This window comes from Gadus morhua, chromosome 12 (genome assembly GCF_902167405.1).
Source record: "Gadus morhua chromosome 12, gadMor3.0, whole genome shotgun sequence".
Taxonomy (NCBI): Eukaryota; Metazoa; Chordata; class Actinopteri; order Gadiformes; family Gadidae; genus Gadus; species Gadus morhua.
The window spans coordinates 19,736,995-19,759,748 of record NC_044059.1 but is presented as its reverse complement, the minus strand read 5'-3'; the positions used below and the strand labels follow the sequence as shown (position 1 = coordinate 19,759,748).

At 40.0% G+C, this 22,754-nt stretch overlaps 1 protein-coding gene across 1 annotated transcript in view; it reads left to right on the top strand.

Moving 5' to 3' along the window:
• The window catches only part of LOC115555039 (complement factor H), a 279,134-nt gene that overhangs the window by 210,512 nt on the left and 45,868 nt on the right, over positions 1 to 22,754 (top strand). The window contains exons 12-13 of the mRNA XM_030371718.1: positions 9,990 to 10,058; positions 19,145 to 19,213. Coding sequence (XP_030227578.1) covers positions 9,990 to 10,058; positions 19,145 to 19,213 — 138 coding nt within the window. The remainder of the gene's footprint in view (positions 1 to 9,989; positions 10,059 to 19,144; positions 19,214 to 22,754) is intronic.

Below are 22,754 nucleotides of genomic sequence, written 5' to 3'. Positions count from 1 at the left end.
AGGAGAGAGTGTAATTAGATGCCAACGTGGTCAATGGACTCCAGGAACTCCTACTTGCATCCGTAAGTTTTTTTTTTCTAATGGCATCGAACACAAATCTAGGATTTCTTGCATTGCGACAACTAAGGTCGTAACGGTGACCCCGGACCGTGGACGTTTGCATCACGGATTCGCTCTCTTTTTCAGAACCATTATTTCCAATTTCTTTGATTCGGGTGATCAGGTTATCTGGTTATCATTTATGCCTACGTTGCTATTATGCTCTTAAAATACAACAATCATCCAAGTGATCTTCAAGTGATTAGAGGAAGACTCATGCGTACTAACAATGCCTTTAATGATCACTTATTATGATATTGTATGTATTTTAATGTACCGGGCACTTTCAGGAGTTGAGTGGACCTACACCCCGTCATGAATATATCTATGCATCCCTTAAGTACTCAGCATTTCCTTTATTTTGTCATCTATCTGTGTTTGCAATTATTTTTATTTTTTTAAGTATAAATAACATGCAATGCAAAATGTTTTCTCGAATATGCTCAATGTAATCCTCATTGCTTGTCAGGAGCATTGACTGAATGACGGAAAACTCATGTTTTGGTGCTCATAATAGCCTTAAATAAGGATGTATTAATACGTTTTAAAGTGACATAATTGTCATCATCTAATTGTAAGTATTCTTAAAGGAGCATTTCACCGGTGGAGACATGAATCTGTATTGAAAGTGGGTCATATGTAACCGAGTAGTAACATACATTTCTAATTTGGTGCCTTCTTGACAGAGAAAAGGCAGACCGGCTGTTTCCCAATGTGAAGGCTGCAGCCTTGTTAGAACACTTCCTTGTGAGTCGCGTCCTATGGAGGATTAGGCTAGAGGGCTGGCTAGAGTGCTTCCTAGCGTTTGTAGACTTCGGGGTTTGGAACGACTTGCTAGTGTGGAAGCGCTAATGCTTCCGCTTTTTAATACTGCTCCAACCGGAAATATTTTAATATTTTAATTGTTGAAATTGTTATTGGCGACAGTAGTTTGTTTAAACACCAGCTACGTACATATTAAAACAAATCAATCCATTCAAAATATAGGCTTTCATTACGTTGCAAAAACAGTGCAAAACCATCAGCCATTAACAAGAGTAGCCCAGGCGACATTATTTTTCAACTTGTTTGTCTGTTTTTCAGTTTGTTTCATCATCAATAGATGTGGAAATTAATGTTTGGTTTTGGGTTAACATTGTGTGTGCCCTTTTTTCTTTCTTTTTCAGTGCCCTCCCAATGCAATTTACCAAAAAGAGTAGAGAATGCAGTTATTACTGAAAAGAAACGGGAGGTCTACAGTGATGGTGACGGAGTAACCTACAAATGCCGTACCAATTACAGAATGGTAGGAGAGAGTATAATTAGATGCCAACGTGGTCAATGGACTCCAGGAACTCCTACTTGCATCCGTAAGTTTTTTTTTTCTAATGGCATCGCACACAAATCTAGGATTTCTTGCATTGCGACAACTAAGGTCGTAACGGTGACCCCGGACCGTGGACGTTTGCATCACGGATTCGCTCTCTTTTTCAGAACCATTATTTCCAATTTCTTTGATTCGGGTGATCAGGTTATCTGGTTATCATTTATGCCTACGTTGCTATTATGCTCTTAAAATACAACAATCATCCATGTGATCTTCAAGTGATTAGAGGAAGACTCATGCGTACTAACAATGCCTTTAATGATCACTTATTATGATATTGTATGTATTTTAATGTACCGGGCACTTTCAGGAGTTGAGTGGACCTACACCCCGTCATGAATATATCTATGCATCCCTTAAGTACTCAGCATTTCCTTTATTTTGTCATCTATCTGTGTTTGCAATTATTTTTATTTTTTTATTTTTTTAAGTATAAATAACATGCAATGCAAAATGTTTTCTCGAATATGCTCAATGTAATCCTCATTGCTTGTCAGGAGCATTGACTGAATGACGGAAAACTCATGTTTTGGTGCTCATAATAGCCTTAAATAAGGATGTATTAATACGTTTTAAAGTGACATAATTGTCATCATCTAATTGTAAGTATTCTTAAAGGAGCATTTCACCGGTGGAGACATGAATCTGTATTGAAAGTGGGTCATATGTAACCGAGTAGTAACATACATTTCTAATTTGGTGCCTTCTTGACAGAGAAAGGCAGACCGGCTTGTTCCCAATGTGAAGGCTGCAGCCTTGTTAGAACACTTCCTTGTGAGTCGCGTCCTATGGAGGATTAGGCTAGAGGGCTGGCTAGAGTGCTTCCTAGCGTTTGTAGACTTCGGGGTTTGGAACGACTTGCTAGTGGTGGAAGCGCTAATGCTTCCGCTTTTTAATACTGCTCCAACCGGAAATATTTTAATATTTTAATTGTTGAAATTGTTATTGGCGACAGTAGTTTGTTTAAACACCAGCTACGTACATATTAAAACAAATCAATCCATTCAAAATATAGGCTTTCATTACGTTGCAAAAACTTTGGGAAAAAAGGTCTCTAAGCTTAATTTTTTTGCATTTACATAACAAATCTATAAAAAGCAATACAGCACAAAATAAAAAAAGCGTTCAAAAACGTAACTTGTGTGAAGCAATGTGTATTGCTTTCCATCCGCAATTTTTTAAATATCCCGTGCAGCGTGTGAACGCAAAGGATTGTGGGCATTTTTGCTTGTTGAGGATCCAGCGATGTATTCTTGAAAAATCTTGGAAAGGTGCATTGGAACATTGGAATAGTACTTGTCGGAGTTCTCTGATGTAGCGTCCTTACAAAGATGGTCGTTGAGCATGCTTCCTTGAAATTGGAAACAGCTAGTGACTTTAAGATGACAACTCCCACAATGCCAATCAGCGTTCACTCCCTGAAGGACTTAACATAACAGCCAATCAGCGTTAACTCCCTGCAGTCCTGAGTGAATCGCAGCAGGAGGAGAAAGTGATTGTTGCCGTTTTATATAAAATTATATAATATTTAATATATTATAATATATAATATTACGGCTAAAAGCTTTGTGCGCTTCGGATGATATTATGAATCAAAGACTGCGTCGGGTTCTCGGAGCTTCTCTGGTATCTCCACAACAACTAAAGTCCTGCATGGGTCCTGCATGGGTATCGGGTACCCGAAGGGGTGACCCGCACAATTTGGATGAAACGGGTGAAAAATAACTGTGCATGATTGGCTTGCCTTTAATGCCAGCTTTTAGGCTACCAAACAAAATCAGACCTAAAAAAATCATTTTTTTTTTACCATTGGACGTTTGTCCATGTCATAAAAGTTAGGGGGAGAGACTTCTGAAGCCGTGCTTTTTTATGGGCGTCTTACGTTAATTATTGTAATCGTACGCTGGGATTGGTGTGATTCGAAAGTCTTGTGAATCTCACGTGGGTTTGTCAGATGATTCATCGTAAGATGAATCATGCATTCAGATTTCCGCTCATTCCTACATTTGTTTGATAAATGAGGGCCCATAAGTGGCTGCAGTGTAGGCTGCCTAATTCAGGGCTTTATCAGGCACAGATATCAATATGAGGGCTATTGCTTGCTGGATAATGGGAATATTTGTTTGTTATCCTACTTTTTGATTTTCAGAAGCGACATGTCGACTGCGGCAAGTGAGTGGAACCACTTATCTTGATGTAAATACGGACACATTTTTACCTGGAGAAACCGTTTCGGTGAACTGCCACCAAGGCTACTGGTTTTTCTTTAATGATCAGCAAACCCAGAAAACAATTACTTGTACAAAAAGTGGTAAATGGAATACAGCTGCAGAATGCCAAGGTAGGCAACATTATTTTCGTGCAATCAATTAGTTGTAGATGTATAAATATTCTTAGGATTGTGCCCTCATATATGAACCAACCAGATTGTCTCGATCCTTCAGCTTTGATTGGATTTGCTGTGTTTTTTTAACAATTGTAATCAAATTAAAGTAAACCAAATAAGTTTACGTAAGTGCCCAGAAATCTATATTGAGAACTATGTAGATGTCACAGAGTATGATTTGGGAAAACAATCATGAACTACTATAAATTCCCACTGAGACACAATTGTGCTTCTTTATTCAGTGATCAGATGTCAGGATCCAAATGACCCTAATTTGAAAGAACGGCTTCGAAGTACAGGATATGGTTATTATGCATACTACCGGTGCAAAGAAGGCTTCAGGCCAACTGATCGTGTTAAAGCTAGATGCACGAAAATGGATGGACACCAAACCCACTCTGTGAAGGTATTTTCATGGGGGATTTTTATTGACATGTGGTTTCTTGCTTTTTCTAAATTGTTGTACAGGTCTGTCAACGTTCTCATAAACATTGACCTCTATCATCGACCCTTCTACACAGGGCCAGACATATTGTAGAGAGACAGCACCACCTATTGAACGTAATGTGACAGGAAAACGACGAAAGTGGCACGCTTTAGCACCGGGTAAAGAGTGATTATATAGTCCAGAATAGGGATGTAACGGTCACCGGTGAAACTGCAAACCCCCATGAAATGGAGTCAATAACAATTACCGTTTTCATTTCAAATAAAATTATTATATCGGTGGATAACCGTGCCCGCGGTGAGGAAACCTTGTGCTTAAATCCTTCCCAGCGCTGCTTCCGAATTTCCTGAAGTTGCCGGGCAGGCGCACTGTGTAGCCTACAGCATAATGTTTTTAATTTTCTTGAAGTTGGAATCATGGCGGAAGGAGGAGTGGTCAAGACATCCATCAGCCTTCTAATAGGGATGTAGATTTTTGGCAAAAATACTATTCAATATTCGCTGAGAAGTATTCGAATAATATCAGAAAATCAGTCAACCAAAAAACCCCCCATGCACGCATGCACCTCGGATACACGCACTGACAATGACACAGGGAGAGGCTTTTATGATTTGTATGAAATCCATCTGTTTATTTCTCCCACTGCGCCATCAACATTCAACATCAAAATTATTTCAACGTGGGCTTAGGCAGATCGATTCATTTATTTTAATGAACACAGCCTGCATGACGGTGAACTAGACATGACATTTGCAGTGTTGATCAGCAGAGAAATAGTCCGCCAAAGGCAACCGAGGACGCTGGGGTTGATAAGTTACCGGACTACTTGCGGATTGATACGATAGACAAAAATAAATAAAATCCATGACAGTGGTCATTATATGCTTAGCAACGGTGAATTCTCAAAAAATGATTCACCACCGGAAGTTGTGAAGGCCCATGCAAGTCAACAGCATTGAGAAGAGCTGTGTAATAAAATACGATTCTTAGGGTAGCGTTAGCTGCTGGACCCAAGAGCAGAACACAGAGACAGAACAGTAGTTGGAGTGACGGTGAACAGGTTTATTTAGTTCAGCTAGGAGTGAAGCAGGAGGTTGGTTGGAGTGGGGCGTATCAGGCTGGAGGGAGTGAAGACTGCAGGCTGGAGGTGACGATCCAAAAACACGGTAACACAAAGTACGATCTGGCGATGACTGCAGGGAAACCAGGTGTATTTGGAGGGGAGTTGATTAGTTGATGCAGGCCAGGTGTGAGCAGTTGAGTGGCATGCAAGGCAGAGACGGACAGGGGGCGTGGCCAACACAGGGGAAGAATACACAGCACCACAACAGTGGCCATGACAACGATAGTCACATTCGTTTTTCAATATTCTACGTGACTCCGACTATTCGACGATCGTTGCCCATCCCTACCTTCTAAGAGGACTAATGCTGTAATCCAGAATTTGCGGAGGCACGTCCCCTTTTGGTCATAAATTTCCCGTTTCTCATTGGCTAATCCTTGTTATTGTTAGCTACATTAGCAAACCAGGGGCCTGTACCACGTAGCTCGCTTAACATAGCGGAAATCCTAGCGGAAAACCTGGCTCGACAGAGCCGCAACTCGCAATTAGAGTTAAACGGTACCACGACGCTCACTTTAGATTCAATTAGTCGAACCAGGTTTTCCGCTTTAGGTTCAGTGCGCGTTCACTTGAAAGGGGCGTTTTTTGCGTCATTGAATAGCTGCTTCCTCCTTGGAGCGAGCCATCAAAAGCAGATCCCCCAAGTAGAACAGTACTCTTATTCCTGTTACGTGCATCGGCCGGAGAGCCGTCTCCACGCATTTGGAAAACGTTCGTGGGGCTAGAGAATAGCCGAGCGGGAGACGGTTGTACTGGTAGTGTGACCCTTGGAATGAGAAATGCAGGAATTTCCTGTGCTTGGGGGTCACTGTGACGTGGAAGTAGGCGTCCTTCAAATCTATTGAGGTGAACCAGTCGTCTGGTTTTACACACTGTAACACTCGTCTGATTGTTAACATGTGAAGCGGCCTCTCCGCAATGCATTTGTTGAATAGGGCTAGATCGAAATCACTTTTTTCGCTAGAAGCTGCTGGAGCTCCACCAAAAGTGACAGCTGTTCACCCTTGGATGACAGCGCTGTTTCCCCAATCCCGTTGAATCGTGGCGGAACAGAGGTAGTTGAAGGGTGTGACCCTTGCTGGGGCCTGTCCATCCATTTAGCCAGGGTGCATGCGTTCAGCCATTCTGAGTAATGCTCTGAAAGCGGCTGTGCAGCCTCTTGTTTTGATGCGGCTGTCATGGAAACGAGCCACGCTTGAGCCCCTGCCGCCGCTGCGAGGGGAGGAGTCCTCCTCGCAGCCCATGGGGGGCTCACCCCGAAAGGGCTGGGTGTGTGTGTCATTAGCAGAGGCATGCCCTGCCTGCTCAGCTTGTGACAAGAGTGTAGCTTCCTCTCTCCTGAGCGTTGGGATGCGAGGAGGAATAACACTGTGACTGGGCAGCAGACTGCTGACACTGTGAACGAGCTGCGTGTCATTCGTCGAAAGAGAGCTCGTTTTAGCAGCTGTCTTGCCATATGTCATGCCAGGCATGATGTGGTGAGGGGAAAGTAATGTAGGGCTGGCTCGATCAATAATACAAGGTTTATTGACGGCCTGCCTATATGTTGTGGGAGATGCGTGTGAAACTGTTATGGCCGGGCCGATAGGCTCCGGCGTTAACTGTGTGGGGAGAAAACAGCCGTCTTTAGTAAAGAGGTGTTTCTTGCTGTCACACGCTTCTCCCTCGCCCCGTAATAGCCGGCGCTGGTGGGGCGGGACATCGCCTCATGAGCCCGCTTGCCGTGGCCTGCGATGGAGGCGGGCGGGGCTGGTTAGCCGGGCAAGGTTGCCTTTTAAAAAGCAATGAAGGGCTCGCTCGATCAATAATACAGGGTTTATTCAGGGCCTGCCTACATGTAGCGGGAGATGCGTGTGAAACAGTTATGGCCGTGCCGATAGGCTCCGGCGTTAACTGGTGTGTGAGGAGAAAACAGCCGTCTTTAGTAAACAGGTGTTTCTCGCTGTCACACGCTTCTCCCTCGCCCCGTAATTGCCTTCGCCGGCGCTTGTGGGGCGGGACATAGCCCCATGAGCCCGCTGGCCGCTCGCCGCAGCCTGCGATGGAGGCGGGAGGGGCTGGTAAGCCTGGGGGCCAGGAGGATGAGCTGCCGGCGGCGCCGTGACACCGGCGGTTTTCGCCACGACTGCCTGTTCGGCCAGACGATGAGGGTCAGCCGCCATGACGGAGATGTTATGTGCCAGCAGGGTGATGTCATTCATAACAGCCTCTTGCTGCATCATACACTCATGCTCTGTCTGTAAGCTTGGCCGTGGGGCAGCGGTCGCTGAGCCCCGACTTCACTCCAAAGACAGCACACACAGCGGGATCCAGCGGCGGTAAAGCCCTGTAACCCCGGTCTGTCAGACCCTCCGTCTTCGTGACCTGGTTAAATGTTTTCACCGGGGCCCCGAGCTTCCCGGGCTCCGCCGCAGCCCCATTGAGGTACGGTCTGATGGCAGGAAACATTGGCCAGATCGGGTCGAGACGGGAGGGGCGTGTCGCGGCCTCAAGCCCCAGATGCCATGCAGCTGGTCCGGGCGTTGGGGGGCCTGAGGCATGGGCACCGCAAGACCAAGGTTTGCGGCTGCCCTGGCGATAATGCCCGGTAGCTCTGCCAACAAAGCTCCAACCACTGGAAGTGAGGTGGCGGCAGAGACGGGCAATGGTGCTGCCCCGGGCCTCTCCATTCGGAGAGGGGAAGCCGGGGGAGACGCCCCCTCCTCATCGTGGTCGGAGTCGTCCGACTCCGAGCTCACAAGGAGAGAGAGGGCATCATCGAGTGGGACAGTTAAGTCGTCAGCCCATTCAGCAATGGCGGCGGCAGTGTCGGCTCTGCGCTGTCTGTCGTCTGACGGCAGCACCGCACAATGCCGACACAGACAGAGCGGCGAGAGCGCCAAGACGGTATGTTCATGCCCAAGGCAGCCCTCGCACACCTCATGGCCGTCATACGGCAAGATGTAACCCGTGTTACATGTCTTGCAGATGCGGGTCGTCTTCGAGTCCATAATATCAATTTATATACTTCAGTATGCTACAAGATCGTCCTGAAGAAAATGGGAGCAGAACGTCCGCCGGCGCACGGTTATGTGTGTGGACTGCGGACGTGATTGAGGCCCATGCTGTTGGTGGACGGGGATTACAAATTTTTCAGTGCTACGGCTCACGCCTAGGGAAAACCCGATAGCGATAGCCTTAAAAGGCGAAGCCTATACGACATAGAATCGATTTTGGTGCAAGTTCACTCCTCAAACAAAAATGTGTGGCTAATTTGAAGAGCGTTTGTCTCTGTGTTGAGGTCATGTTTTTCGGAGCTCTAAGTGGTTGACAACACACACAGACACACGGATCCGGCCCGCGAGGGAATATTTACTGTCCCTTTAAGTTGAAAGGTAAAAAAAAAGGTTGAGGGATATTTTAAAACAGTCTATGCTTGAGGGATTGCCCTTCTATGGGCAAAAACTGATAGTTTAGTAGGGGTCCGAGCAGCAAAGCTGCTCTATCCCCTATTGTTTCTTTAACGTTTTTTTTTTTCCTCAAATTCTGTAAAAGTCGTTCTGCAGCCTATACCGTAAGACGAAAACTCTCGAAATGTTCAGGTATGGTTACCAATAACTCCCACTACCCATAAATGATCCCCATACCCTTTTTTTTTTTTTAATTATCATTATTATTTTTATTATTTTTATCTAATTGTACAGCACTTTGGTCAGTGTATGCTGTGTGTAAATGTGCTCTATAAATAAAACTTATTTACTTACTTACTTACTATAAATCCAAATGTGTGGTCTTGACTACAAAGGTTAATTTTCCCAGAATTTCAAAGAGATTTCAGGTATATGCTTTTAAGAAAGCCCTTAATTTATTTGAGAAATGGGTGCTTGGAGTTTTCTGGATGTTGTATGCTTACCAATAGACATTTCGACCATCTTGGGGAGAAGCGCCACAACATCATGGCCACCAACAAAACTCCGGCTGTAATTTATCTATTTTCGGCAGCGATCCCACAATAGTCCGAATAGCTTCTCTCGTATCCTTCTCCATTTTCTGCCTCCGAGTACAACTGAAACTGACGTGCGACCTAGACGTCATCGTTCTCAGCCAATCCCTCTGTTCGCTGATTGGACCGCCAGAAATCTGGTTTCCATTGAACACATTCATATTAAGCAGACCCAGACCTAGTACTGAAGTGAAATGAAAATTGAGCGGAAATAGGTAGGTGGGCGGTGCCAGGCTAAGTCATATAGGCCTACTCATCTTTTATCAACAATACATTTCTTAGCATTATTTTACATCTTTATATATATATATATATATATATATATACACACACACAAATACAAATAATCACTTTTGGCCAAAACTGTTCAAGTCATATACTCATCTTTTCTCAATAATTATCAATTTCTTAGCAATATTTTACATCTTTATGTGTATATATACACACAAATACAAATAATCACTCTTGGCCAAAACTGTTGGCCATTTCTCCACGAGGGAGAAATATATCTATCCATCTAGGGGCTCAAGCAAGATGCAACATCTAGTGGCTTAAGCTGTAGCAATAATAATATTCTGTTTATAGCTAATGGAGCTGAGCTGGAGAAGGTGGAGCCTACTGTCGTGTCTGGGACCAGTGCAACAACCACCACAGGTGAGGAGCACTGCAGCTGTGATCCACAAAAGGGACGTTTTATTATGTGCATATTTGTTATTTAGCTTGATGTTTACTTCCCAGTTAACATCAAGGGACTTCCCAGTTAACTGGGAAGTACAGTTATATATATATATTATAGACATTTTCCCATAAGGAACCTCGAGAACGCTTTATATTAAGGCCCTTCTAATAAGCCTCCAAATGACCCTTCTTTGAAGTGACCTCTCCCTAGCAGATTAATAAATGATTCTGCACAATACTCGTGTAACAATATCTCAACAACATCTGCTCAGCTGGCTACATGCACGATAAATAGATGGATACCAAACTCAGTCTGTGAAGGTATTTTCACGGGCGACTTTTATGCATTCAGTAACTTATTTACTTGCATTTTTTAAATTGTTGTACGGTTTTCTATTGCGTTGTAATTATCTGTCAATCTGCTCACAAACATTTTGTAGATATATGTATAGACACATTTCCAAAGTCATTGCTAGTAGGGCCCAACCGATATTGATTTTTGAGTGCCGATGCCAATTATTTTCAGAGAAAAATTACGATTACGATTTAATCGGCCGATAAAAAAAAAAAAAAAAAAAGCATATAAAACGTAGTTTTTGATACCTTAAATATACTTAAACACTTTTGACGAATATGTGAATTGAATGCAGAACCTTTGAGTGTTTTAGAATACATTTACAGTCAAAAATCAGTGTAATTTAAAATGTAAAATAAATAACTAACTCCCAATGTGCTGCGCTCGTGAGCAGTGACTAACACGTGCGTGCTGAGCAGTATGGTCTCACCGTTAGAGTCTACAGTATAACAAATTAACATGGCCTGGGACCTAAAGAAAAACAGGCACAACATGCTCAAACAACGCGTCTTGTGTACATTGGTGAGGTGAGCGCGCAGCTGCCTGAGCGAGCGTGCTTTCATGTTGTACGGTAAAATTCAATCTCCTCTTTTTTACTCCAGCTAAAGTTGTTAGTTAGCTAGGAGAGTAGGAGCGCAATCTGCAGGATACTAAGCGCAATAACATTTCTAAAAAATAAATAAATCGGTTGTAATCTGCGTCTTTTTGGCAGATGTCGATTATTTTCAAAAAGGCTATAATCGGCCGATTAAATCGGCAGGCCGATGAATCGGTCGGGCCCTAATTGCTAGTCATATACTCATCTTTTATCAATAATAAATGTCTTAGCATTATTTTACATCTTTTTATATATATATATATATATATATATATATATATATATATATATATATATATATATATATATATGCACACACGCAAATATAAATAATCACTTTTGGCCAAAACTGTTCAACAAGTCATATACTCATCTTTTCTCAATAATTATCAATTTCTTAGCAATATTTTACATCTTTATTTATGTATATATGTATGTATGTATGTATGTATGTATATATATATATAACTGGGAAGTACAGTTAAACGTGCATTATATACGTTTTCCAATAAGGAACCTCGGTAATGCTTTATATTAAGGCCCTTGTATTAAGCCTTTGTTAATATGTAATAAGACCTTATTATATGCTTATTAACATTACTTTGTTTTAATAAGACTATCAAGTGTTATTAATAAAATAAATAAGCATGTTTATTGTGAGATTATAAGACTTTCATAAGCACTTATAAGAAACTTTTTAACTATTTATTGATTGCTTAAAGGTTGGGTATGGAATTCTCTTTTTTGGCCATTTATGCAAAATGACTTGAAATTCTTATCATAACCCACTTACAGCCACTGAGTTAGAAGTACTGACATGGAAATTAAACAAGTCAATCATCTGTGGAATGGGCAGGGCTTGAAAAACTCCAGCCAATGATTTCCAGAACCACTGAGTGGCATTGGACAGTAAGTACGTCAATCAAACGGTCGTACTGCACTCCCCCTCTTCCCGCGCGTGACTCCTTCGTGCACGTACTCAAAGCTCGTGACCCAGAGCAAGCTTCTGTTTGTTGTTATCCTGCGGGAGCTACTGGAGCTAGCTAACTAGCTAATCCGCATTTGGACCTAGCACTAGAAGACAACCCTAAACTCCAATTTAGCTAGCCTGGCTCACTCTCGCGCATCTGTGTTCGCGCTTATGCATGATTGCGCGTCCATGTACTTGGAATGGGTGGATTCCGAGTCAGCGTTGAAGGAGAAGACCATTTGAGTTGTGTATTTTCAAAATCTGCTGGCGTTTCGCAAATCCCATACCCAACCGTTAATAACAATAATGGTCTTATGAGATTCTTATAGTTGTTAATAAACACATTACAAACCAATTTATTGAGTCTTAATAACTTACTATGCTTATTAAGGTTAATAAATCCTTTATTAAACTGCTAATTATGCATTTTGCAGGTCCGGGATCTAAAGCGGGAACAATGCTTATTGAGGTTAATAAGTCCTTTAATATACACATAACAGTTAATGAGTACTATAGGCTATCAGGGTTGATAAAAGGTGAAATAAAAAACTAATGTATAAATAATATTATATTATTTATATATTATAATAATAAATCTACTATAATACAATGTTATGGCGGTGAAGCACAAAAACACACTTTAAAACTGCTCTTTTGAAAATTTTAACAAAATTAAATTAAAAAAAACAAGAAAAAAAACGTGATTTATTACCGTTACTGACTGGAAATCAGTACGATTCATTCATTTTTGTTTTTATTTTACAATTCAATAGTTAAATAAAGAAGTTTATAATATAAAACAATCTTAACACATCGGCCTGGCCTAAAGGAAAGAGAAGTTTTTACTTCTTTCTTGGGGAGAAGCGCCACAACATCATGGCCACCAACAAAACTCTGCAAAGCTTGTTCTTGCTCCGGCTTTAATTGATCTATTTTCGGCAGCGATCCCACAACAGACCGAATAGCTTCTCTCGTATCCTTCTCCATTTTCTGCCTCCGAGTACAACTGAAACTGGCGTGCGACCTAGACGTCATCGTTCTCAGCCAATCCCTCTGTTCACTGATTGGACCGCCAGAAATCTGGTTTCCATTGAACGCATTCATATTAAGCAGACCCAGACCTAGTACTGAAGTGAAATGAAAATTGAGCGGAAGTAGGTAGGTGGGCGGTGCCAGGCTAAGTCATATAGGCCTACTCATCTTTTATCAACAATACATTTCTTAGCATTATTTGGTAACCCTTCCTTTTACAGTCCCCTAATTACTAGGTATTTACCCGGTACATGCATGGTAAATCATAGTGTATTACTGGGTAATTACCACTGGTAATAAGAAGGTAAATACAGAGGAATTATCCGGTAAATTATAGTGTATTGCTGTGTAAGTACCACTGGTAATAAGAAGGTAAATACAGAGGAATTACAGCTGAAGTACTAAGTAAAACCTCCACTATTACCCATCAACTCAACTAAGTAGCGTGTAGTTGTAACTGTTTTAGGTTGGTAATAACTCAGATATTGTGTACTTCCTAGGAAATTAGGAAACCAATTCTTATAAACACCTATTATCCAAGGTTTATGTTGTTAACAGCCCAAGTTTAATGATGTACTATCTAGAAATTAGCATAGTGCTTTCCAATAAAATACTTTTTCTTCGTTATTATTCATAGCTGCACCCATTTAGAAAGGGTTTATTCGATTTACCACTATGGAATTACTTACCTGGTAACAACCTCTGCAGGAACAGTTTTCCTCTAGTGTTATGGTACATCTTCTTAAATACTGGGTACAAAGCCGTTTGTTTCCATGGTATTACCATATAATTTATAATAGATACATTCCATTATCCATGCAGTCAAGACAAACTTGTACCATGTACGTTCTGCGACATTACCAAGTAAAACACACCAATTTACCCAGTAATTAAGCTGAAACTGTACTGTAAAAGGAAGCCTCGTTTGTTTCCATGGTATTACCAGGTTCTTACCATATAATTTGTAATACATTATTCCCTCTTCCATGCAGTCAAGACAAACTTGTACCATGTACGTTCTGCGACGTTACCAAGTAAAACACGACAATTTACCCAGTAATTAAGCTGAAACTGTACTGTAAAAGGAAGCCTCGTTTGTTTCCATGGTACTACCAGGTTCTTACCATATCATTTGTAATACATTATTCCCTTTTCCATGCAGTCAACACAAACTTGTACCATGTACGTTCTGCGACGTTACCAAGTAAAACACGACAATTTACCCAGTAATTAAGCTGAAACTGTACTGTAAAAGGAAGCCTCGTTTGTTTCCATGGTATTACCAGGTTCTTACCATATAATTTGTAATACATTATTCCCTTTTCCATGCAGTCAACACAAACTTGTACCATGTACGTTCTGCAACGTTACCAAGTAAAACACGACAATTTACCCAGTAATTAAGCTGAAACTGTACTTTAAAAGGAAGCCTCGTTTGTTTCCATGGTATTACCAGGTTCTTACCATATAATTTGTAATACATTATTCCCTTTTCCATGCAGTCAACACAAACTTGTACCATGTACGTTCTGCGACGTTACCAAGTAAAACACGACAATTTATCCAGTAATTAAGCTGAAACTGTACTGTAAAAGGAAGCCTAGTTTATTTCCATGGTATTACCAGGTTCTTACCATATAATTTGTAATACATTATTCCCTTTTCCATGCAGTCAACACAAACTTGTACCATGTACGTTCTGCGACGTTACCAGTAAAACACGACAATTTACCCAGTAAGTAAGCTGAAACTGTACTGTAAAAGGAAGCCTAGTTTGTTTCCATGGTATTACCAGGCTCTTACTTACCATATAAGTTGTAACTGGTTATTCCCTTTTCCATGCAATCAACACAAACCATATATGTTCTGCAACATCGTTCACCAGTAGTTAAGCACTTTAATTGTTGTTTTAAAACCCCAAACCACTGTTGATGAAAGGCATATTAAAATTATACAAAATCAAAGGCTTATCTTTCAAACAATGCATATCTCACAAACAGGCACTGAAAACTGAAGAAATCTGACAAAAAAAAGAGCCGTCCACATCAACTCAATTTAAATGTTACTGATGGTGTTTTCATAAAACACATGACATTGTTATGGAAAGTGACCACAAGGAAGACTGCTTCAACCTCTTCCATTTGAACAAGCGGTGAATGCCATGCAGCAATCTGCCTATGGGAGCATCTTTGTGGTCATTCGCAAACCAATGAGTCCACTCGATGAATGAGAGATGACTCTTTAGTGTCTTCTCTGTGAGGTATCCCTGCAGTCTCCACATCTGGGATTTGAAGGCTGACCAAGACCTGACCAGGTACCTCCAAATCTCCCCTTCCATACTGTAATAAAGAATCAGAGGACAAGAAAATAAACATTAGGACTGTCAATTAATTAACATTTCTAGAACATGTAGAACTCAAAGATTATTTTGTTTATTAGTTTAAAAAAGGATGCTGGTCCTCTGGCCATTGTGTTTGGTCATATTGAAAAGAGAAAAAGGCATAGCCATAAATACAGTTAATAGGACGGGAGGGGACAGGCTGTTAGCTCCGGTTAGCACTTTAGCATCGAGCTAGCGGAGCTTCTGTCATTCAAATAACTCGGGACATGTTGTTTAAAACCTATAACACCCAATTCATTAAAATATCCGGATTTAATCGGGCTCTCTCCCATAAGTACAGTTAATAGGACGGGAAGAGACAGGCTCTGTTAGCCCCGGTTAGCGCGATGCTAAAGAGCAGCTCTAACGGAGCATGCCACCTCAACAGGTGCAAGTTAGCCTCCGGTTTGATATTCGCCGGATATTCGGTTTACCACCCAATCGGATTCATCAACATAAGTGCAAAACATTACGGGGCTTAGTATGTTGAGGACGGTTTAGGACGGCGTATCGCGAAAATCACAAACACATGTTGTCGCCATCGATGTCTGTGCAACAACGTCATTTACGTTCTGGCTGCTACCTGTTTTAGGGACCGTCAACAAGTTACACTCACCGACTGGTGGCAGAGACGTTACCATGGAATTGTTTCTGGAAATAAATCATATAAAATAACATAAAAATCACTAAAAAATACATTTTGTCACCTGATTGTAGTAGTAGTTGCCAATGGTGGGCTGCTACTTACTGCAGGTAACTTTGCTAATATATTGCATTATTGTTAAACGGGATGCAATTAATAATTTCAAATATAGTTTAGTCGATTTTTGTCGAATATTAAACTATTAACTGCATTATGATTAACTATATTGCAATATATTTGTGTGATCAATTTCCTCAAACAATTCCATGGTAACGTCTCTGCCACCAGTCGGTGAGTGTAACTTGCTGACGATCCCTAAAACAGGTAGCAGCCAGAACGTAAATGACGTTGTTGCACAGACATCGATGGTGCCAACATGTGTTTGTGATTTTTCGCGATACGGTGTCCTAAACCGTCCTCAACATACTAAGCCCGTAATGTATTGCACTTATGTTGATGAATCCGATTGGGTGGTAAACCGAATATCCGGCGAATATCAAACCGGAGGCTAACTTGCACCTGTTGAGGTGGCATGCTCCGGTAGAGCTGCTCTTTAGCATCGCGCTAACCGGGGCTAACAGAGCCGGTCTCTTCCCGTCCTATTAACTGTACTTATGGGAGAGACCCCGATTAAATCCGGATATTTTAATAAATTGGGTGTTATAGGTTTTAAACAACATGTCCGAGTTATTTGAATGACAGAAGCTCCGCTAGCTCGATGCTAAAGTGCTAACCGGAGCTAACAGCCTGTCCCCTCCCGTCCTATTAACTGTATTTATGGCTATGCCTTTTTCTCTTTTCAATATGACCAAACACTGGCCAGAGGATCAGCATCCTTTTTTAACTAATAAACAAAATAATCTTTGAGTTCTAGAAATGTTAATTAATTGACAGTCCTAATGTTTATTTTCTTGTCTTCTGATTCTTTATTACAGTATGGAAGGGGAGATTTGGAGGTACCATGGGCAGATTGCTGCCTATGGGAGCAAAGATGCTCCCATAGGCAGATTGCTGCATGGCATTCACCGCTTATTCAAATGGAAGAGGTTGAAGCAGTCTTCCTTGTGGTCACTTGCCATAACAATGTCATGTGTTTTATGAAAACACCATCAGTAACATTTAAATTGAGTTGATGTGGATGGCTCTTTTTTTTGTCCAATTTCTTCAGTGTTCAGTGCCTGTTTGTGAGATATGCATTGTTTGAAAGATAAGCCTTTGATTTTGTTTAATTTTAATATGCCTTTCATCAACAGTGGTTTGGGGTTTTATAACAACAATTAAAGTGCTTAACTACTGGTGAACGATGTTGCAGAACATATATGGTTTGTGTTGATTGCATGGAAAAGGGAATAACCAGTTACAACTTATATGGTAAGAGCCTGGTAATACCATGGAAACAAACTAGGCTTCCTTTTACAGTACAGTTTCAGCTTACTTGCTGGTTAAATTGTTGTGTTTTACTTGGTAACGTCGCAGAACGTACATGGTACAAGTTTGTGTTGACTGCATGGAAAAGGGAATAATGTATTACAAATTATATGGTAAGAACCAGGTAATACCATGGAAATAAACGAGGCTTCCTTTTACAGTACAGTTTCAGCTTAATTACTGGGTAAATTGTCGTGTTTTACTTGGTAACGTCGCAGAACGTACATGGTAAAAGTTTGTGTTGACTGCATGGAAAAGGGAATAATGTATTACAAATTATATGGTAAGAACCTGGTAATACCATGGAAACAAACAAGGCTTCCTTTTACAGTACAGTTTCAGCTTAATTACTGGGTAAATTGTCGTGTTTTACTTGGTAACATCGCAGAACGTACATGGTACAAGTTTGTGTTGACTGCATGGAAAAGGGAATAATGTATTACAAATTATATGGTAAGAACCTGGTAATACCATGGAAACAAACGAGGCTTCCTTTTACAGTACAGTTTCAGCTTACTTACTGGGTAAATTGTCGTGCTTTACTTGGTAACGTCGCTGAACGTACTTGGTACAAGTTTGTGTTGACTGCATGGACAATGAAATGTATTATAAATTATATGGTAAGAACCTGGTAATACCATGGAAACAAACGAGGCTTCCTTTTACAGTACAGTTTCAGCTTAATTACTGGGTAAATTGTCGTGTTTTACTTGGTAACGTCGCAGAACGTACATGGTACATGTTTGTGTTGACTGCATGGATAATGGAATCTATTATAAATTATATGGTAAGAACCTGGTAATACCATGGAAACAAACGGCTTCGTACCCAGTATTTAAGAAGATGTACCATGACACTAGAGGAAAACTGTTCCTGCAGAGGTTGTTACCAGGTAAGTAATTCCATAGTGGTAAATCGAATAAACCCTTTCTAAATGGGTGTAGCTATGAATAATAACTAAGAAAAATTATTTTATTGGAAAGCACTATGCTAATTTCTAGATAGTACATCATTAAATTTGGGCTGTTACCAACATAAACCTTGGATAATAGGTGTTTATAAGAATTGGTTGCCTAATTTCCTAGGAAGTACACAATATCGGAGTTATTACCAACCTAAAACAGTTACAACTATACGCTACTTAGTTGAGTTGATGGGTAATAGTGGAGGTTTTACTTAGTACTTCGGCATTAATTCCTCTGTATTTACCTTCTTATTACCAGTGGTAATTACACAGTAATACACTATGATTTACCATGTATTTACCGGGTAACTACCTCTGTATTTACCTTCTTATTACCAGTGGCAATTACCCAGTAATACACTATGATTTACCATGTATGTACCGGGTAAATACCTAGTAATTAGGGGACTGTAAAAGGAAGGGTTACCCATTAGGGTACATCTTTATATATATATACATATATATATATACATACACACACACAAATACAAATAATCACTTTTGGCCAAAACTGTTCAAGTCATATACTCATATTTTCTCATTAATTATCAATTTCTTAGCAATATTTTACATCTTTATGTGTATATATACACACAAATACAAATAATCACTCTTGGCCAAAACTATTGGCCATTTCTCCACGAGGGAGATATTTTTCTGTAGCTGTAGCAATAATATTATTCTGTTTATAGCTAATGGAGCTGAGCTGGAGAAGGTGGAGCCTACTGTCGTGTCTGGGTCCAGTGCAACAACCACCGCAGGTGAGGAGCACTGCAGCTGTGACCCACAATAGGGACGTTTTATTATGTGCATATTTGTTATTTAGCTTGATGTTAACTGGGAAGTACAGTTATATATATATATTATAGACGTTTTCCCATAAGCAACCTCGAGAACGCTTTATATTAAGGCCCTTCTAATAAGCCTCCAAATGACCCTTCTTTGAAGTGACCTCTCCCTAGCAGATTAATAAATGATTCTGCACAATACTCGTGTAAAAATATCTCAACAACATCTGCTCAGCTGGCTACATGCCCGATAAATAGATGGACACCAAACTCAGTCTGTGAAGGTATTTTCACGGGCGACTTTTATGCATTCAGTAACTTATTTACTAGCATTTTTTAAATTGTTGTACGGTTTTCTATTGTGTTGTAATTATCTGTCAATCTGCTCACAAATATTTTGTAGATATATGCAGAGACACATTTCCAAAGTCATTGTTAGTCATATACCCATCTTTTATCAATAATAAATGTCTTAGCATTATTTTACGTCTTTTTATATATATATATATATATATATATATATATATACACACACACACAAATATAAATAATCACTTTTGGCCAAAACTGTTCAACAAGTCATATGCTCATCTTTTCTCAATAATTATCAATTACTTAGCAATATTTTACGTCTTTATTTATGTATATATGTATGTATATATATAACTGGGAAGTACAGTTAACCGTGCATTATATACGTTTTCCAATAAGGAACCTCGGTAATGCTTTATATTAAGGCCCTTGTAATAAGCCTTTGTTAATATGTAATAAGACCTTATTATATGCTTATTAACATTAATTTGTTTTAATAAGACTATCAAGTGTTATTAATAAAATAAATAAGCATGTTTATTGTGAGATTATAAGACTTTCATAAGCACTTATAAGAAACTTTTGAGTTAGAAGTACTGACATGGAAATTAAACAAGTCAATCATCTGTGGAATGGGCAGGGCTTGAAAAACTCCAGCCAATGATTTCCATAACCACTGAGTGGCATTGGACAGTAAGTACGTCAATCAAACGGTCGTACTGCACTCCCCCTCCCCCGCTTCCCGCGCGTGACTCCTTCGTGCACGTACTCAAAGCTCGTGACCCAGAGCAAGCTTCTGTTTGTTGTTATCCTGCGGGAGCTACTGGAGCTAGTTAACTAGCTAATCCGCATTTGGACCTAGCACTAGAAGACAACCCTAAACTCCAATTTAGCTAGCCTGGCTCACTCTCGCGCATCTGTGTTCGCGCTTATGCATGATTGCGCGTCCATGTACTTGGAATGGGTGGATTCAGAGTCAGCGTTGAAGGACAGGACCATTTGAGTTGTGTATTTTCAAAATCTGCTGGCGTTTCGCAAATCCCATACCCAACCTTTAATACCAATAATGGTCTTATAAGATTCTTATAGTTGTTAATAAACACATTACAAACCAATTTATTGAGTCTTAATAACTACTATGCTTATTAAGGTTAATAAATCCTTTATTAAACTGCTAATTATGCATTTTGCAGGGCCGGGATCTAAAGCGGGAACAATGCTTATTAAGGTTAATAAGTCCTTTAATATACCATCTTTTTCAACAGTTAATGAGTACTATAGGTTATCAGGGTTGATAAAAGGTGAAATAAAAAACGAATGTATAAATAATATAATATTATTTATATATTATAATAATAAATGTACTGTAATACAATGTTATGGCGGTGAAGCACAAAAACACACTTCAAAACTGCTCTTTTGAAACTTTTAACAAAATTAAATAAAAAAAAACAAGAAAAAAAACGTGATTTATTACCGCTACTGACTGGAAATCAGTTTTTTTTATTTTACAATTTAATAGTTAAATAAAGAAGTTTATAATATAAAACAATCTTAACACATCGGCCTGGCCTAAAGGAAAGAGAAGTTTTTACGTTGACTGCTTCCAATGTTGTGTTGGTCATACTAAAAAATTATTTATTTATTTTTTAGTGAATAAAACACAACATAGGGAACTTAATAAATTATAAAAATCTCACATTAAATCGCAATATTGGTCAAAATAATTGCAATTCGATTATTTCCCCAAATCGTTCAGCCCTAGTTAGCAGACAGGTTACAATAATCTTTAAGCCTTTTAGACATGGATTCATGACACAACTGTTAGAATTAGCTACGTTTGGTTACCTAGTTTCATATGATAGCATACGCTAAAAAAGTTTGCTAGGAAGCAGCTAGCTAGCTAGAATCAGCTACCGTTCCTGTAGCATTACATTCTTAAACTTACCAGAGAGTCATCTTCCAGTTCGGACCTCTTCCTCTTTTCCATGTTTTCTGTGCTTGTTCCTGTCTTTTGTCAGTCAGTTATTGGTTTACGCCTCGTGCCCACAACCTCCGTCTGTTGACTGATCCCCATTGACTTTGAATGTTGACGGACGCGCAGTGCATTGTGGATCCGTGCGCTGAAGGCTACGTCAAAAAGTTGAAAAACGTTCAACTTTTCCTTCATCCACTTGCATTAACAGAACTTCCGTTTCAAAATGACCTTCAAAATGAAAGTCTTTAAAGGATATATTATATGAGGCACAAAACAGATCACACTCGCTCAACATGTGCAGACTTAACCTTAAAGAGCAATTCTGTTATTTTGAACATTGAGCCCCCTCTCTGATTTGTCTAGGATGAAATAGAACGTTTGCTGCAGTCCACTGGGTAGGCTGGTAGACTGACCTATCCAGCTCAAATCTAGGTGGACACGCCCACCAGTGATGTCATAAGGGGCAGATTTCCTAAACGGCTTGTAACGGCTGATCACACATCACCTGGTGGCATGTCATGGGACCTTTAAGGACAGGGTTGTGAATGTACATAGACAGCCATTGTGAAGCAGGCAGGGGCGATTCAAAATTAGCCAAATACCAGAGACAGGAGCAATATTAAAAATGTTGGTGTTTACCACTCTATTTCATCCTCGACAAACCAGAAAGGGGACTAAATGTTCAAAATACCGGAATTGTCCTTAAATAAGCATTGTTCCCGCTTTAGATCCCCTGCAAAATGCATAATAAGCCGTTTAATAAAGGATTTATTAACCATAAAAAATGCTCAGTAAAGTTTTAACAGTGACATAATATGTAAGTTAGTAAGAATCAATAAATGGGTTTGTAATGCTTTGATTAACAAATAAAAGAAACTCATAAGACTTAATTAATATTAAGTATTAATATATTAATATTATTAACCTGTTAAGCCCTAGGCCTATTTCACAGGCCTCCTGCCCGAAATGACATGCCCATAATGAAGAGAGTATGCCTCCACAACTACAAGGGCTATATGAATAAAGTTGGTTTCAAAAAGAAGGTAACACCTGTGAGGTGGCTGCAGAAGTGTCAGAATCAATATAGATGTTACTGTGTTAGAGTAAATTCAGCTAGAACATAGTAAGAAATGTCAATTTTCAATTTTCGCCTAGAGAAAACACATTATTTAGAGTGAATACCACCTTGAAACTATGGGATAGTAGCCCAGAACCTTTAGGGAA